This window comes from Corvus brachyrhynchos, unplaced genomic scaffold (assembly GCF_000691975.1).
Source record: "Corvus brachyrhynchos isolate BGI_N302 unplaced genomic scaffold, ASM69197v1 scaffold200, whole genome shotgun sequence".
Classification (NCBI taxonomy): Eukaryota; Metazoa; Chordata; class Aves; order Passeriformes; family Corvidae; genus Corvus; species Corvus brachyrhynchos.
This window is the reverse complement of record NW_008236184.1, coordinates 2918264-2936410: the sequence shown is the minus strand read 5'-3', so window position 1 is coordinate 2936410 and position 18147 is coordinate 2918264. Positions and strand designations below refer to the sequence as shown.

General features: G+C 38.7%; 2 protein-coding genes across 4 annotated transcripts in view; one reads left to right on the top strand and one right to left on the bottom strand.

Annotated features, from left to right (window-relative positions):
- The window catches only part of MYO1E (myosin IE), a 109545-nt gene that overhangs the window by 85378 nt on the left and 6020 nt on the right, over window positions 1–18147 (bottom strand). The gene's annotated exons all lie outside the window — the stretch shown is intronic.
- Window positions 1626–16608, top strand: FAM81A (family with sequence similarity 81 member A). The gene is made up of 9 exons (XM_008637063.2): window positions 1626–2016; window positions 3341–3408; window positions 4681–4954; window positions 5727–5845; window positions 10992–11121; window positions 12254–12360; window positions 13455–13590; window positions 13970–14165; window positions 14580–16608. The coding sequence occupies exons 2-9, from the start codon at window positions 3362–3364 to the stop codon at window positions 14717–14719; spliced, it is 1149 nt and encodes a 382-aa protein (XP_008635285.1). The 5' UTR covers window positions 1626–2016; window positions 3341–3361; the 3' UTR covers window positions 14720–16608.

Below are 18147 nucleotides of genomic sequence, written 5' to 3'. Positions count from 1 at the left end.
GGAGCCCCCCTGCCTGGGCTCGGAGCCCCGGGCACGGTCACTGCGCTGCCGGGGGAGTCCCTCCGGCACCCATCGCACAGCGCGTGTTCACAAGTGTCACAGCCGCGCACAGGGGCTCGGCACGGGTCCGGTTCTCCCTGACGCTGCCGAGGTCTGACCCATCTCTTTGCTGAGCTGCAGCACAGGGACTTTTTCGCCTACTCCTAAGCGTTGCCCCAAAGCACTTCAGAGTAACACCGGGAAGGATCTGGCGGCTGCCGGGGTGGTGCCGTCACACGCTCCCTGTGCAGCGACCAAAGCGGTTTCTATTTTAAGAAGAAAAGAGTGATTAAAGTGTTTGCCTAGGCAGGTATTTCAGTCTGCTTTGATTCCCGTGTGACTTGTGGCAAGTCACATAGCCTGCCCCGTGCTTCACTTCCCTACCAGCAACAGAAGGAAATTACATTTTCAGGGATAATAATGCTTCCTACCCCACAGGCATATTGTGAGAATGAATGTGAAAAACACTCCGAAGTGCGCAGACATTACGGCATTAGATGTAGGTTATCATGGAAAATGGGGAACTGAATGCTACAAATGTGATTATTCTTCAAAACACGAGAAATGGAGATCCCGCAGAAAATAAACATGCAAGGCAGTCTGAGAAGTGGGGAAGGGATGCCACAGCACAAATAGCAAGGAGTGAACTGTGCATTGCTAGAAGTGTCTCTTCATCATGTCCCATGGATGATTTTTTTTTTTCAAGCTTTTACATGTCTGATGTCAGTGGCTTAAAGAAAAGATAAGGAAGCACTCCACATTTGTAAGGAAAACCTGCCTTAAGTATCCAAGTAAACTGTTATTTTTGGTAATCAGGCATACAGTTTACAAACAGGAAAAAACTTTTATCTTGTCCATGTGACAAGTGTATTTGGAATATTCAGTAACTTAAATCAGTCAATCCAAATTTACTGGGTTAATATATCATGACTTTAATTGCTATAGCAGTATCAAGCAGGAAACATCATTAAAAAAAAAAATTAAGCACCTATAACCAGTATTTAAACTGGTATCTAACTTGACCCCAGTTTACTGCCATTAAAAGAGCCCTGTGAAATTACACTCCTTTGAATCTAAGCATCAGAACATCTTATGTTTTCTATTTACAAGTCTAAGTTGGTGTTACACTCATAGAGGAGAAATCTGTCATTAGTTCTGACACCTGTTTATTGCAAATATCTCCAAACTGCAGGAAAGTTTTCTACAACTGCCAAACAAGGTCTTAAATCCTTTCTGGCTGTTGGATCAGATCAAGAAATCTGATATCTGATGATGAGATACTTCACTGTGTACTGAGCATAGTGCTTAAGCTAGCAATAAGAAATGAATGAGAAGTTCATCTGTGTAACTTCTGTTTCATAGCCACACTTTCTCCAGATATTTGCATTTAGCTGCATTTCTTATGGTAGTCTGGCAGAAAAAGTTAAGACGTCAAGCAAACATATGCTTAGTTTGCTGCAAACATTATTTTTCAAATGATAATAAATGGGTACTGAAGGCCGTGAGACTAAAGCACTGTTTGGCTGGTTTTTATAAGGTGTATTTCACTAAATTTCACTAAGATGCTGCTAGATGTACACACTTTAATATTTATTCTTTGTTTTTCTAGGTAGCATCCAGTGCTTTGCTGCTGTGGTACACATAGCTCTTCTTAAATCAGTGGGATAATTCCTGTGTTTCCAGCTAAATTGTGCTTAAAGATCATTACGTGTATCAAGATCATTAAAATGTGTCACTGAGAACTGGGTGCCTGCTGGTGTCACCTGGTGCAGTCTGGTGGTGTGACCAGGAGGGACCCCTCGCAGAGTGCTGCCATTGCTTAAAAATCCAACTGAGAAATGACAAGTGTGAGGAACAGACTGCAGAACTGGATATTCAGTGTCTGTGCAGCACTTTGAATGCAGAAGTCACCACAATGATCCCCAGCTCTTATACTGTGCTTTTTACTTATAGCCATGTAAGAACCTAAACAAGGAGGTAGGTATGGTTATCTCCCTTATATACAGAGAAACCGAGTCATTATGCATGGAAATAACTTGTCCGAAGTCAACAGGATCAGAGATTGAGCAAGGAATTCAGCTCAGACCTTCTGAATTCCTGTCTGGTGTCACTGCTGCTCAGCAACCCAGCTTCTCTTAAAACTGCTTTTTTTTTTTAATTTGTAGTTTCCGAAGCACCGTGCTATAAATAGAACACACACACTGTGACAATGTTTGCTCTCTGCTTTCAGGCAGTGCTTTCATACATTTCTAAAGCACAAACATGCTTTGCATTTCAAGATCTCAAAGGGTAACCCTATTGCTTCTTCACTATCAGTATTAGACTATTGTGTTTCCATAAGCCCATCTTTCCCGGATTGCACAGAATTTCATCAGCAACTGTAAAATTCTTTTCATACATCAGCCTTTATTTTGCAGTGAGGATTTTAGGTTCCCAAGGAGATCAGGCTCAGGCCATACTCATTCTCTTTATACTTAAAAATGTTTATTTGTTTTATGTAGGGGAGATTAGTTGGATTTGATTGAGGCTAATATCTTTTTCATTAATTTCTGTCAGTGGACAAAGCTGCTGAGCCAGGTACTGGTCTCACAGTAAGACACTAAAATATCTTTCTGAAGCTATTTAATAGACCTACTCTGCTGCAGTGTCTGTCACAGTCTGGCTGGCTGTGTCTAAAAATTAAAACCAGAATTTATATACTTACCACAGAAGAATCTACTTACAACATAAAGTGTGGTAATTTAGATTTGAAGCCAAAAAATAAAAGACTCAATTTTGATAAACTGTGCTGATATCACATATTTTATTTAGGTTTCTGACTGCCAATGCTTTTACCTGAAAAACACCTTATCCCTAATAATCTGCTGTGATGAAACACTTGTATTTGATTCTCCTCTCAATATTTTCTTAAGTTTTATGACCATCCTGTAGATCTCACTTTGTTATTCATTGACTAATGATGTCAGAGACCAGTAGAAGATTGGGGACAAGAACTTTGTTTACCTCTGCCCTGCCAAACCAGTTCTGTGGGTCAACAGCAGATTTCAGTTTCAAGGCTGTCAACCTTGCCTTTTCAAAAGTATCGTTTTCACTATAAAAAGCTTTTTAGCAGTGTTTAGCCTTCATTCTTTTGTATCAATTTTAATTTGCATTTAATGCATTAGCAATATTTGAATGCCAAGATCACAGATGTCAGCATAATATTGCACTTTACTTAAAGGTGCACTTAAAGCAAAAGCATTAGGTCATTTCACTACCAGATATAAACTATTCAATAATTCAATTTTTACTTTTTCAACAGACATAAATTATTGACCAGAGAATGGCCCACCGAAGCCCAATCTTCCCGACACTTGCCCCTTCTGAAAGGTACAGTCTGGAATATAAAAATTAAAGTCTTCATATTGCAGAGTATTACGTGTCTCTTAATTCCCTATATATAGTAATGCTGTGACTTGGGACTTTGGCAGTAGTGTGCAAAGCAAAGTGAAATACCGTAGACATTCAAATCATGGCCCAAATCACAAGTCCTTACTCAGCTCTTACTTAGCCATTTCCCAAAAAAATTAAATAGCTTAAAGTCTCACTGACTAGAAGTCCAAGAATACTTTAGCTAGTGTTCTAATAGCATGGAATGAGCTGTGAAAACAGAGAGCCAAAAGTGACCTTTGTTGGAAACCTCATACATCTCTATCAATATCATCATGGTCAAACTGAGCTGCTAATTTGGCTCATTAAACAGGAAACATGAGAACACACAGTAAATAACAGGGTTCCAAACAAAAGATCTCCTCTTCCAAAGTGGGGTCGAACTTATAAGCAGGTATCCTCTGCTTATACTTCTGAAAATTTTGTTATTCTTTACAGAACACAGTGGCAGGAAAAGGTTGTATGCATTAGCAGCCTTTGTTTTTCACTTTCAGCACCCATGAGCTCTACTGCTTTCCATGGGAGCTATGAAAAGCAGAGCACTCTTCAAAAATCTAGACAATTATTCAAGGTACCCAAATGTAAGCTATTTTGGAGGGAAATTTAACTTCTAAGACTATGAGAAGCTTGTCATAATTTCGGTCTCACCTCAGTTTCTATGCCCACATACTGTCCTGTCCAGTTCACGGGGGAACAAGCTTCTGTATGGTATTACAGGGTAGCTATAGAGACAGAAGAGGGATTGGTACAAGATACTCCTTTTTAATCCTGATCTGTTTTCATTTAATTTACAATACCTTCCTTCAACAACAGATGTAACCAAAGTTACAGCTTTGATTAAGCCTGAAAACTGTAAAGACAAATAACATTACTTTTGAAACTCAGTAAAAGGGTTTGAATTTGGATTCTTAATCAAATTATAGTTCTGATTTGTAACTGCTTTTATTCTGCTAATGTCCTTTCCTTAATATCCTATGCTTTTGTAAGCTTCCTAAAGACTATGAAAAAGAGCCTGACCTGCCTTTGTACAAGACACACGGTAGCCAATGCAGCACCCACTTATTTGTAGCAGTGGGTGCTCTCTCCATGAGTATTTTGGGGCTTCTCCCTGGCACTGCCAGTACTCAGATAGTGTCACACTGTCTCCAGTGCAAAGGCATTGCAGAGCTTTGTGTGAGAAGTTAACAATATGTGGTTATTCTTCTCCCATAGACGGGTTCGAAACATCCCACTGCACAGCCAGGCACTGACAGCGGTCCCGCTGGCATCCGCCAGCCTGGTGGATCAGCTGGAGGACAGAATCCTGAGCCATGAGAAAACAACAGCGGCTCTTGTGGAACACGCTTTTCGCATTAAGGAGGACATTGTTTCCACGCTGCACAGAATGCAGAACAAAGGGGGGGGTGACCGGTTGGCAAGGCAACTCCTGGAAGAACACATCCGAAACATAACGGCGATAGTGAGGCAGCTCAACCGGGACATTGAGGTACGGCAAGAACGTTGCACAGCACTAATGCCACCTCAGTTACTTATTCCTTCTAATTTCCTAACAAAGTTTACCATAGGATAAGTAAAGGTCAGACAAGGTCTGAAGATCCTGTAAGCTCATAAATTGTTTTTACAACTCGAAAAAGTGTTTGCAAATTACATAATTCTTTTGGTGGCTATGAAAATAGCACAGGATATTAGCATATAAACACAGGAGCCTTTGTGGTTCTAATAAGCTTGCTTTCAAAAGCTGCACTGGAAAATCTTGAAAAAATGAATTAATGCGACGCTAATACCCAGCTCAACTTCAGTCCAAAGGCTGTGCTGTATAAACACTAGGAAATGCCTTAGCTCTATAATAAACTTTCTTTCCCTTCCGACTCACTGATGACACAAAGTAACGAAACCCAACTGCTCATTTTTATGACCCAATGGTAGGCAGACACATCACTTCATGTCTGACCTCTGCTGCAGTGAGCAACAGGGGTGTGGTGGGGAAAAAGAACGGAGAGAAAAAAAATTAAGTCTCCATTTCACTGTCAAGTTATACATTATATATATTATGGTATTTGCGTGCAGATTGGACACTAATAATAAGAAATAATAAAATACCTAAAAGGTATCTGTTTTAGTATATTACAAAGCTTTTAATAAAGTAATAATAAAATGGTATCTGAGGATACTGAACTGCTGAAAAATAATGAGTGACATTTTAAGTGTACATTAAATGTGAGATACTGAGTTTTTATTTGCATATGAATGCTCTGTAGATGCTGCAGGAACAGATACGTGTCAGAGACAATCTCAGCTATGGAACAAATTCTACCCTGAAGAGTCTTGAAATGCGGCAGCTTTCTGGCCTAGGAGATCTTCGGGGAAGAGTTGCAAGGTAAAAGTCGCCATGGAACTGTGTTTTGGGGGCTAGCTAATCTTGTTTTAATCCTGAAGTATTAATGATGATGGGTTGAATTCAACTTTGGCAAAATTCCAAGGATAATTTTGCTCTGTGTTTTCAAGAAAATGAATAATAAACATTTGCATTCCAGTGTTACATATTAAACTTGACAGTATCACCCTTAATTCCTAAGATTCCTGAAATTAATTCTAAATAAATTACTTCAAATTCCCTAAGAATTTGGATTTGGTTCAGCTTTTAAAAAGTACTGTGGTTAGACTCATGTGTCTTTGAAACACGTTAATTAGCACAATTATAAAGGCAGCATGGAACAATCTGCACTTGCGAAGAACAAAATAGTTGCACATTTTTGCATATATTTTAGAAGTAAAAATCTGCACATTCAGTTAGTGGTTAGCCATATTAAATCCCACATGGGCTACGTGACACATAAGGAACAGAAAACTATACAATAACAGAGGTTTTACAGGCTGCCCGAAGCTCGAGGTTACAATCGTGCAGCCACACAGACTTCAGTTGTGCCATCAATGACACATTTACAAACCCCAGCACAACATTTGCTTAAGTGCCTGTAAAGTTGAACACGAAAGACAGAGGATATGTACAGCTACAGGAAAAGGATGTAACCTGGCCTATGGTTGCTTGGCTAATAACTTTGGTGGAGTTATACTTGTCCTGAATTTGTCCTGTTGTTTATCTTGTACTGGTAATTTTGCTTTCTTTTCTGCATGTCACCTGATTTTGTTATAACCTTCAGCAGCATACAGAAGGGGATATTCAGAGGGGATAATCAGAGAGGGATTTTCATTGAACTAAGGTTTTCTCATAAATTACACAATTGTCTGACGCTTCCACTGTAACTTTCATAGCCCAGTTCGTAAAAAATCTTTTAGAGAGGTTTCAAAAAGAATTAAACATTTAGTAAGTTACGCACTATCCTTTAGCAACCACAAATGAACTAGTTTATTCTGTCAAATTAGAAAATTGATTGAAAAACCTATAGGGAGATACATATATCTATCCAGCTGAGAAATCCCCCCAAAATGTACATGCTCAGATCTTCCTGCATCTTTACATAAAAATACTTTGAGATCATACTACATCCTGAGAGGGTTCTGTGTGGAGCAACACTGTTACTGACACCTTGGGAAGCAAAATGTGGTGCCTTTGCCCACAGTCAGGGAACTCAAGAGAAGAAACTCGTGCTGGCGTGGGCTCCACAGTGGAGCCCTGTCCTGCCCCGAGTACTCGCTGCGGGAGGGTGGGGACGGGCACAGGCTGTGCCAGGGCTTCTTCCTTTATTTCCTTAGGGCACCACCCTTGTACTGTGCCTGGGTTGCAATTTATCTACAAATTGTATGAGATTATACCCATGTGCCTTGTGTCAGACTGTGTGACGAATGCAGGTTATTTGTATTCATTCCTGTAAGAGAATCAGTTTATTGCCTTTTAACTGCTACCTTCTATTCTGCATTCTATGCTTCTATTCAGCATGCTCTTTACAAAAAAAAAAAAAAAAAAAAAAAAAAAAAAAAAAAAAAAAAAAAAAAAAAAAAAATCCTGAATGAGGAAAAAAAAAATCTTCCCTTAATCAGAAAGCAATTTAAAGCAGTGTTCCATGACAGAAGGCTATTTGCCTTTATTTACAAACATATTCTACTTTGCAATTAGTGTTCCAGTGAATAATGATTATAGCACTAGCTGGAGATTATGGTCAAGACAGTGGTTTTTTGTGCCTTTGGCACATTGCAGAAACTTTCCCTGAGATAAACACCTTCTGATTACTTTAGCCAATGTTCCTTATATAAAATACACTTTACGCACCTAATGTACTTTTACCTCTAGTCCTGTTAGCTTCCAGATGAGTTCAGAGTGAAACATGAGAAACATGATCAAGTTACTGTGGGTTACCAACTTCTTGTGCATCAGCTTTCAGCCACAGCCAAGGTACTATGTGAGGCTCAGGCTGCAGTAGCTCTGAGTGTAGTGTGCAGAAGGACAGTGGGAATCAGTTTAGACAGTGAATCCCAAAGCCTGAGCCCTTTGTCATGTAATAACTTTAGTGTCCACCTTAGGATTCTAGCCAAATTTCAGTTCCAGTAATTTCATGCATACTAAATATCCTATTCAAGTTCAATATTGGAGAGAGGGGTGTTTATTTCCTAACAGCATCTGTTCTGTAACATGTCAGTATATCATCAAACAATTGCCTCATTATTTCTTGAGGCCTGGTGCTTTTAATGATGGAAACAAGGGATCTCTACATGCACATGCAGTCCTGAAGCACAGCTCCAAACCACACTCCCCACAGCCCTGCAAGAGTGAGATTCCAACATACCTCGCTCACATCACAGAATCTAGATTGCAATCTTCTGATAGCAATCTAATATTGCTATCAGAAAATGACAGAACACACATTACAGCTCATGTCTCTGGATCCTTTCTCACTAAGCACAGTTTATTGATGAACTTGTAAAGTGTTATCACAGCCCTAATTATTGGTAAAAATCAGCATTATTATTAGCTTTAAGAAAAAAATATGACATCTATAAAATTCAGCAACAAATTTAGCAGAAAATTAGATAGATGCCAGTAGGTCCATTTCTCCAGCCTCCTGTCCCTTTTGTTGTCAATTTTATATAATACAGATTTACCAGTTCTTTTTCTAGTGATAATAGATCATAAAATTCATTAGTGCCTTATCATTTATTTAGAGAATTACTTGGGGATAATGAGCATTTGTCTGGAAAGTTTAAATCCAGCAGCCTGGTTGGTAGCAGTAGCTACCAGCAGAATGGTAGCAGTAGCTCTTCATAAAAGCTTCCTGAGAGCTGAAACATCCAGAGACATGGCAACTATGTGTGTTCAAATTGGGCCTACTTTGCATATATAGATGATTTTTTTATCTACATTATAGAACTGATTCATTTCAGACAACCTGGACTCATTACACGTAGGCAGATTTTCCTGCTGCACAGATTATGAGTCTGATGCATCTGGGCTGCACCACATTGATGAACTCCCCAAGAACAATAAATGTGCTGCTCTCTGGCCCTTGCTGTGTGGGAGGTGGCACCACGAGGGCGGCTCTGGGCTCCCTGCCCCAGGCCAGCACAATCCACCAGCTCTGATGCTCTTGCCCAGTGTACCCACTGGGCACTTCAACTTGCTTTTCATTACCTGTTCTCCAGCTACTTGTTTTTCACTGAAACACTGGCATTTTAATTGAAACATCTCCTGTTATAATAAACCAGGAACATTAAAAGCTCTCTCGATACTATCACAGCATGTACATATAGCAGCCAGCTGCAGAGTACTGGCACAGTTCTCAGCTTTATCTATGCCCTCTTGATACTGAACGGAGCAACTACTTGTCTTTTGATTTCTTTATGCTGAACACTAATACTTTCTTCCAGGCTGAAACTAATCATGTGTTTGAGAGTGTGTACAACAGATATAGAATATAAACCAAAATAATCTGATCTATGCATACCAGGCGGACATTAAATTCACAGAGTCAGAATCTGATTGTTTCAGTTACCATGGAACTACATGAACCCTTTGACCACATAACTGAATTCCATGAAGAAGAGAGATGCTCTGTGATTAAACCCAAACCACTAATTTACTTTAAAAACAATTACAGGTGCTTGCTGTTTACATTTGCTTCAGTAGTTTCAAAGCTGTTGCTTTTTATATTTTCTGCCATGCCTCAGAGAAACAAAACTAACAATTTTTTGGAGCCCACATTTTTTGGTGACCAGATGCAAGATGATTTCATTCTTCTGATTCTCTCTGATTGTAACAACATGGAGAGATTTGGCTTCTCTTGTCCTTCTAAAGAAACGGCCTGACTGTGAGCCCTATAAATTGTTCACTGCTATGTAAACCCTAGCCAGGCTTCCTGCAGACATTACTGACGGGTCTCACAATGCCGAACTGCTCCACTAGAAATTAATTTCCACAAGTTTTATAATGCCTATGTGCTATTTTACATTACTGATTATTTCCATATTGGAACTGTACCATAATAATAAGCAGATGCTCCATTTGTCATTTTAGCTGTGGCTTTCCCTTCACGTTTAATGATCCTGGCAGTTCCTGTAACCGAGGTGATGAAAATGCATGTTGAAATGAAAGCCTTCAAACTGAAATGTGACTAAAAAGATGACAAAGTGTGTCATTGGTTTAGGTAATGACTTAACATGCCCCAGCTTGTTCCATTTGACTGCCTTTTCTCCCTCAAATTATAACTGCTGTCCATTCCTCATCAGTTTCCTAGATCAAATTTGGTAACATTGATGATTACATAGTTCCCTTAGCAAAAAAAATATATATGAGTCATACTTCACAGAGGTCTTACTCCTGAAATCACAGTACTCATATTTTTACAGCTCAGTTAATGCTCTTACTGCGTTACTGTAGATGAAATCCACCTGATCAAATTATCTTTGAAATCTGGTAGAAAACACACATGTTCTATAGCATATTTATCCTGAAAATGTTACAGCATCAAGAAATGCTCAAATGTGAAGAAAGGAAACAATAATTAATATGTTCCAGGACTTCATTTTATAGCCTTTTCTGAGACAAAATTGCCATTGCTTTCAGTGACTATTTATTTACCTAAATAAAGACTAAGAACCATAAAATTTGTCCTACATTGTTAACGACCCATATTAGCTGCATACTGTTCCACAAAAAAAAAGTGAAGCTACAATAATGAAAAACTGGTCCTCAGTTATTTAGGCTCCTAATCGTGTCGGTGAAATCACACACAGTTTATCAAATATCTTCTGGAGCATGAAAAAAAGACACGGAAATGAAATTCTGCATCTTTGCATTTCTGATTTCCCTGAGTGATAATTCAGCCTACCCACATCATGTCAGTGCCAAGAACAATGGAATTTGTGTATCAGACTACGTGACCTCGAGGTCTATTTGGGAGCACTTTGGTGAGTACTATGAGATGTATTACCATTCATACAGTCTCATATGACATTGCTTTCCTAGCCAGCCAGGAATTTCACAGAGATGGCCAGTATGAAATTGATAATTTAAGAAGCCTGGACCTTATATTCTATTTGGCTGGTGCTTTGTTTTTTATCTATTCAAACAGGTGTGATGCTGGGTTAGCCAGGCTGTCTGCAGAGCATAAAATTACGTATGAAAGACTTCAGAGCCTAAGTAAAGACCAACACACCTCCAAGCTGATCTTAGAATCTAAAATCAAAGAGGCAGAAATACAGGTATGGTATTTAGACCAAGGCAATCCCTGTACAGGTAAGAGTTCTAGTCTAATTCATACAGACTCTATTACTGTTAATTATTATCCTGGGAGGTCACAAATTTACAAATGGAGAGGTGTATCAGCTCCCAGTCCTTATTGCAATGACTGTTGGTACCTAGCTGCATTACAGTACTGCACTAACTGGAAAAGGTCCTTGATTTCTGCCTTCAGCATGCTGTGTACAAGGGATTAGTATGCAAAGGCACATGCTCAACAAAACTACAACAATGCAAGCCTCTGTGTCTTTCAGTGTATGTTTTTGGCCTTCCCAGGATGATTCTATATGTATTTAAACACAATTTTTGAAGGTCTGCAAAAAAAACCTGGCTTTGGGTTCTGTGAATCCATTAATCTGTCTGTCAGGTTTCTCTTCCATTGGGTTTGAGAATGGAAGTGAGCACTAGATACAAGCAGAGACTTGGAGATATGAAGAATCCTTTCCCTTAATGTCACATCTCAAGGCCTTCCCATTTTCTTGGTCAACAAAAGTATTTTACATCTTCATTTTGTGGTAGGTAAATGGTTAAAATCCACTTTGCCTTTCTCAAAAGCCGCAGTGTAGTATATTAGCATGCCATGAGCATGTTTGCATGCATCTTGTAATGAGCCAGAACAGTATGCTTTGAGAAAGTGGGATGATTGTTTTGAAACAATTATTTTCTTCTAGTAAGGTACCCCAGTTAAACCCAGCACTTCTATCACTGCAGTGGTCATTATACACAAAGTGATGGAGCATATCCCTCAATATTGGTGGAGCACCTTGGCACTTGTTTATTCTGATTATGTGGCAACTTGGAGATGTATGGATCATGCAAATTCAGCTGATTCAAGGGGGGAGCAGGCAGAGGTTTTCAAGGCAAAACTATTCATATTATTTAAGGCAAAAAAATTACAGTTTTCAAAATGTGGGTACTTTCATACTGAGAGATAGTATATTTTCATGATAAAGTAAAATATGCAAATTCAGTAATTTTTTAAATGATAGCAAAAGTGAGCTCTCTGTAAGATCTCCTCTACTGTTATGAAAATGTCCCAAATGAAACTGTGATGAAATGCTGTTGAAAAATAGTAAATCCTGAATTTTGTTTCAGATTTCTCACCTGCTGAGCAGAGTAGAGCAATCAATAATGCAACAAGAAGCAAAGCTGAAGATTGCCTACAAAGAGAGCAACCAACAGCTGCAAGTCCTGGACACGAAGTAAGTGCCTGGGAAGCCTTGCTGCTGCTGAGCACCTTGGGAGCATCAGTTTTCCCAGTTTGGCCTCATTTTTCCCAGTCTGACTGTTGTAATCTTCAGGCCTATAAAAGCAGGAACCTCTTTGAATACGTGTGTTTGCTCCACAGGTATTACAAAGCACAGTGGTCTGTCAAGAGGGACTTGCTTTCACCAAGAATTCTGTCCCAATGTAGTTAGGTAAATATGAAAAGTTCAGTAAGTCCTTAGTTAAGTATTCAGGCAGTACTTCTATTAAAGGACACAACTAAGGGTTTTTGTCAGAGCAGCCTGGTGCCTTTCTGCAAGAACTGTACGAAGCAATGAATGCTGGAGATGGCTGTCCAGAGTAGGGGAAAAAGTTCAACTGAAGTTAGCAGGAAGCAAGGCACAGCACTCACAGAGTGTTATTGCTTTAAATTGGCTTCAAATATGAATATAACTGAAATACCTAAATTATTAATGATAAGATACTCTGTACTAACCAGACATTACATGGGGTCATTATATTCAATTCAGATGTTAACTCCTCTCCAGGCATTTCACTCAGTAGCAGTCCTGGTATAAGCCATCCACATCCTTATTTTTACTGCTTATTGCCATCCTCATGCAATCCGTGTTTCATGTGTTCACTGGAGAAAAGAAACAGTTTCACTGGCACAATTGGTTGGTGTAAAACCGAGGTAGGTGCAGGCAATGTAAGTGGGGCTACAGGAACCAGCATGGTCACCAAAATAAGTGGCCACCAAATCTTTGTTCAGATTTAAGACATATAGACATAAAGTTTATAATCTGAATGGATGACTATATTCTGTTTTCAATGTCACAATTAATTTTCTTCTATGATTCAAATTTGGTGAAGTTTCATATAAATTTGCTGTGCCCTTTCACCTTTATTTTCAAAACCAGTGTTACCTTATGCGGTTTAATAGCCTTAAAATTCAAAGGCTCACCTTAATGTGGTGAGAACAATGTATTAAATTGACATTTTATGTTTTTATGAAAACATTCATTAAAAAGTCACTGTGGAATGACGAGTTCTTCTCCTTTGTATCTGCTAATTTCTATTGTGCTCCTAGATTAAAAAATGCTGTTGAGGAGCTCAGCAGTCAGATTTTGTCTGCACGGAGCTGGTTGGAACAGGAACACGGACGGACTGAGAAAGAGCTTGTGCAAAAAATTGACCAACTCTCACTGACTTTTAAGGAAAGCACTGTAAGTTTCACTCAAAAGTCCTACAATACTTCTCAGAAAGCATTGAAAAGCATTATTAATAACTAAGATGATGTAATTGAGATATTATTTGAGTGAGATTTTCAGACAGCCTCAGAATTTGCCTAAGTCTCTTCATCGATATCAAGTGTAACACCCACAACCTGAGAATCTTTAAATGAATCTGGTCACTGCTAAATAGATCAGTATTTTAACCTACACTAATCAAGTAATTTGAAATGATTTTATGAAAAATGATAATTCCTTACATTTTTGAATTCCAGATAAAAGATGATTAATCAGTATCTATTTAATATTTTTAAAAGGTCACTGTTACTTCATATGCAGAGTAAATCATTCAAATTCTTTTTTCTGGCTCCAGGAAATGAGTGAGAGAGGTATTGAGATGAAATTCAACCAAATGGCAGAGAAAATTGAGAGAATAGAAGAAATGCAGAAGATAACCATGGAAGCACATGACGCAAAACAGACTGAAGAAAAAATAAATATTCGCATTGTCAAACTTCAAAATGAGATAAATGAAGATATAAAAGAAATGAAAGCGGAAGTTAATGCTGGTAGGATCATAGTTATCAAGTTCTTTATTCTGTCTGAATTGTGGTAACAGTGATTGACTCATACTAATATATAAAATGTCTTTGCTTGTATCAAAGTAGTTTAAATACTTTGGGGGCAGATGTAATGGCTACACCTGTGGCATTAAGAAGGATTTTCACTAAGTGTGAAAAGCACAGCAATAAGGGGTGACATCTTAACCAGCTTAGAAGTGCTCTCCCCAGAGCAGGTACAGCCATAGCTTGGCTGCCATTGGGGCATTTCTGCCACCAGCACACAATGACATCCCATTTTCCTTCAGAACCTTTGCTGTGTTCCTAGTGCAAAGCACAGTGTTATGGAAGTGCATTCTGACAGCAATGATGTGATACTCTTGTTCTTCATGATGAACTAATGCAATTCTCACCTGCAATTAGGGTTTGCAGCTATCTATGAGAGCATTGGCTCTCTACGGCAAGTTCTAGAAGCAAAAATGAAGCTGGACAGAGATGAACTACAGAAGCAGATCCACCAAATGAAGCAGGAGGTTCCAAGATGGGGAGAGGCTGGACCATGACTGCAAGATTTTGTCTGAGAGATTAGTGTTTACCTGGATAATTAGGTAGACTGTAGTGTTGTTCCAGTCTGTAATGCCAATTACCTGCATGTACCAAATGACATGCTGCTGCTGCTGCTGCCGCTGCCCCTGCCGCTGCTGCTGCTGCTGCTGCTGCTGCACAGGTGTTTGCTCACAGCAGTAAATGCAAGCTCTTCATGGATAACTGGCAATGAACCTTCAGAGCTGAGGTGCTGATTTGCCACTGCACTACTCCAGTTGCTGTCAGGAAATTAAGCACTGTGTAAAACTGGAGTAATACATTGGTGAAGCTGGCACCTAGTTTGCTAAAGGTGTTCCAGTTTTGCAGGCTTGATCAGGCAGCTACACGCTTTTATATATAAGCACCTGCACCAGACCGTCTTAAAAAAAAAAAAATAAAGGCAAGTTGCTATCATTTCCTTCCTATGAATTTGGCAAGGTTCTCCACCTTGATACAAATTACTTAGTTGAGATCAATGGACATTTTTACAGTGACCTTCTCTACTATTGACTTCCTGGGAAGACAATTCACACTAAACAGACCAACCTTCAAAATCTAGATACCATCAGAAAATCCTTGTTTAGGTTTGCAAATATCCTCTGTGTGCGAGAACTAAGTAGTGTTACATTAATATAGTTGTAGACTAAGATGATTCATAAACAACATAAGGAACTTAACTTACATGGTCTTAAGTATTATAATCTTTTAAAATTAATAACCAGGGGGAGTTGACACAAGACAAAAGATGTATATAGAGTGTTTTTTACTGGGCATGTGTCCTGTGACTTGCTTCATTATATTCATAAAAACTTAGAAAGGTTTGAAAACTGAAGAGAAGGTGATTAATCTAAACTAGTCTGGAGATTGTAATGTAAAATAAAATGCAGTTTATGATCTCCTTAGAAATTTTCATTAAAGTAAAAAACTGATTAATCATATTTAAGTAGACTTTAATAATTTAGCAGACTCAAACTGCTAATTGCATTCACATTATTTCCAGATAATAATTTCCATTCCCAGATGAGATTACATAATGAAAATCAGCACCCATGTGGCATATTATCTAGATAGAAAAAAATATATATGTTGTTTCTACGTGTTCATTTAGAGCATGATATATTGTTCCTCATGTTTGTAAGCCATGAAGGATTAAACCCTTATGAACAATAGAAGACTTTAACCAGCATCCTATTAATTTATACTAATAACAGTAATTAAGAGACAAAAATAATATTAATTAACAGAATTTACATTACTGTTAACCTAAATAAACTAATACAATGTCTCTACACTGTACTTAATGGACCTTTCATTCAGCTAGTATTGGAAAAATACATGTTTAGTTGGAAAATCAGTGGCAAATATCACTTCATGAAAGACAGTTTGGCCCACAGAAAATAATAAAAAAAAACTGCTTCAAAAACTTACAGTCATTAACTTCAGTAAGTCAGTGTGGCATGTAAAAATCAAGAAAATGCATACATCTTTACAGGATTAACACCTAAGCTTATATTCATTTCCTATATAGTTGAAAGTCACTGAAGTCTCAAAGACACATAAAGATTTTGCAGCTCTGGCTTCCAATGCTCTCTGATGAAAACCAGGAATATCAGAGGCAGTTTGTTATCATCCATGTCCTGTGAAATATATTTACAATGGCAGCTAAGGGGAAAGCCCAGTTCCCTAAAGAGAGACAATTAAACACTTGTAGATACTTCTCAAGAACTGTCTTCAAAATTAAATCTTACTTCATGTATGTATTCTTATCTATTCTTAAATATTTAGCCATGTGCAGTGGAAAAGCTATCACTGGTGTTTCATTAAAAAAAAAAAAAAAAAGAAGAAGAAGAAAATAACAAAGTGTCCAGTAGAAAAGGGAGAAAATCCAAAATTCCAGGGAAGGAAAAATTCAACTCTCAGTCTCTCTCCGGAGAACAAAGCAGCTGAACCACTGGCCAAAAAACTGTCCTGGGAGCAGCCAGCCGGGTGCTTCCTCCCTCCCCTGCCGCAGCTGGAAACAAATTGCTATCTGTGTGTGACCTTGAACAAGCTGCAAACTGCTTTGAAAAAGTTTTGCTCAGTTTTTTCCTTCCCCCTCTCAGGCTCAGTTTAGAGGCATAGAAAGGCACAGGAATTAATTTCTGGGCATAGGCAGCGATATGGGATACAGATCATAAGGTCACCCCAAGACACAAAGAAAGAAACAAAAAGAGACAGACCAAAACCAGAATCATGTTTTAGTTCTGTAATTGGAAGTCTGTACCTGAGGGAATCTGGTATGAAATTAAAAGCATACAAGGAATCAGAGAAACAATTTATATAGGAGTTTAATAAATTGTTTCTCTTGTAAAAATCTTGTGTGATTGATCCAAATATAAAACAACACATGAAACCCTATACCATTTTACTTTTTCTGTTTTAAAAATGTTTTTTTCCTAAATCTCAGCTAAAGCCAATAACTAAAAGTCTAAATAAAATAATACACAACCTACTGCCAAGCAGTGTCTTCAAACTCTAAAGTGCTAAGTGGAAGAAGGCCCAGATCAAGCATGTCTTGTCTGCATAGTCTGCCAGGGAGTGCTTGTATGTGATAAGTGAGTCCTTCAAGGGAGAATTTAGAGTCCCTTCTGAGGACTGGAGTATCTTCTGATCATCTTAACCTGTTAAGCAAAATCCTCTCCTCAGACACAGCATCCCCTCCAGGGAACAACTATGAAGCCAGGAGGGCAGTGCTACAGACACTGGGCTATGGGAACTTGATTTTGCCAAATGGAAACTCATTCTGAATACTGACCTGCAGAGATCCTGTAAAGCCAAATAGAAGGAAACAGCAGTGCCTGAAAGCAGAGCTGTCCCTTTTTTTTTTCCCTTCCACGCTGGTGTCCAGTGGGTTTCCTGTGTTCCAGTCCTTCAGGGACACCAAGGGCTTTTGATGGTGGAAATAATGTGCTTTCTTGTTCAGCACAAGTACTCATGCTATAAGTCTGTTTTGTGCACCAAGTGCAAGTCTGCCAAACCCACAAAAGGAAAAAGGTAGTGAGGCAGTGTTTGTGTGGATGGCACTCGAGCAAACAGAAGGAGACTTGGGGAAGTATAATACTAGAGGGGCACAAAATATTATTTAAATCACAAAGTTCACTGACACATAAACCATAAACTCACTGAAGGAAGGACTGGGAGGAGCCTTAGGAAGTCATCTGCTCCATCTCTCCACTTTGAAATAGATCCAACTCTACCTAAACTATTTGCCGTAGACACTTGTGTAACTTGCTTATAACAATCTTTCAAGAATGAACCATTGACTAATGCAATCTATTCCACTGCTTAAAGAGGATTGCCTTGCCACCCAAATACCTAAACTAAACAGACTCCTGATAGGACAAGACATAATGGCCTTAAATTCCAA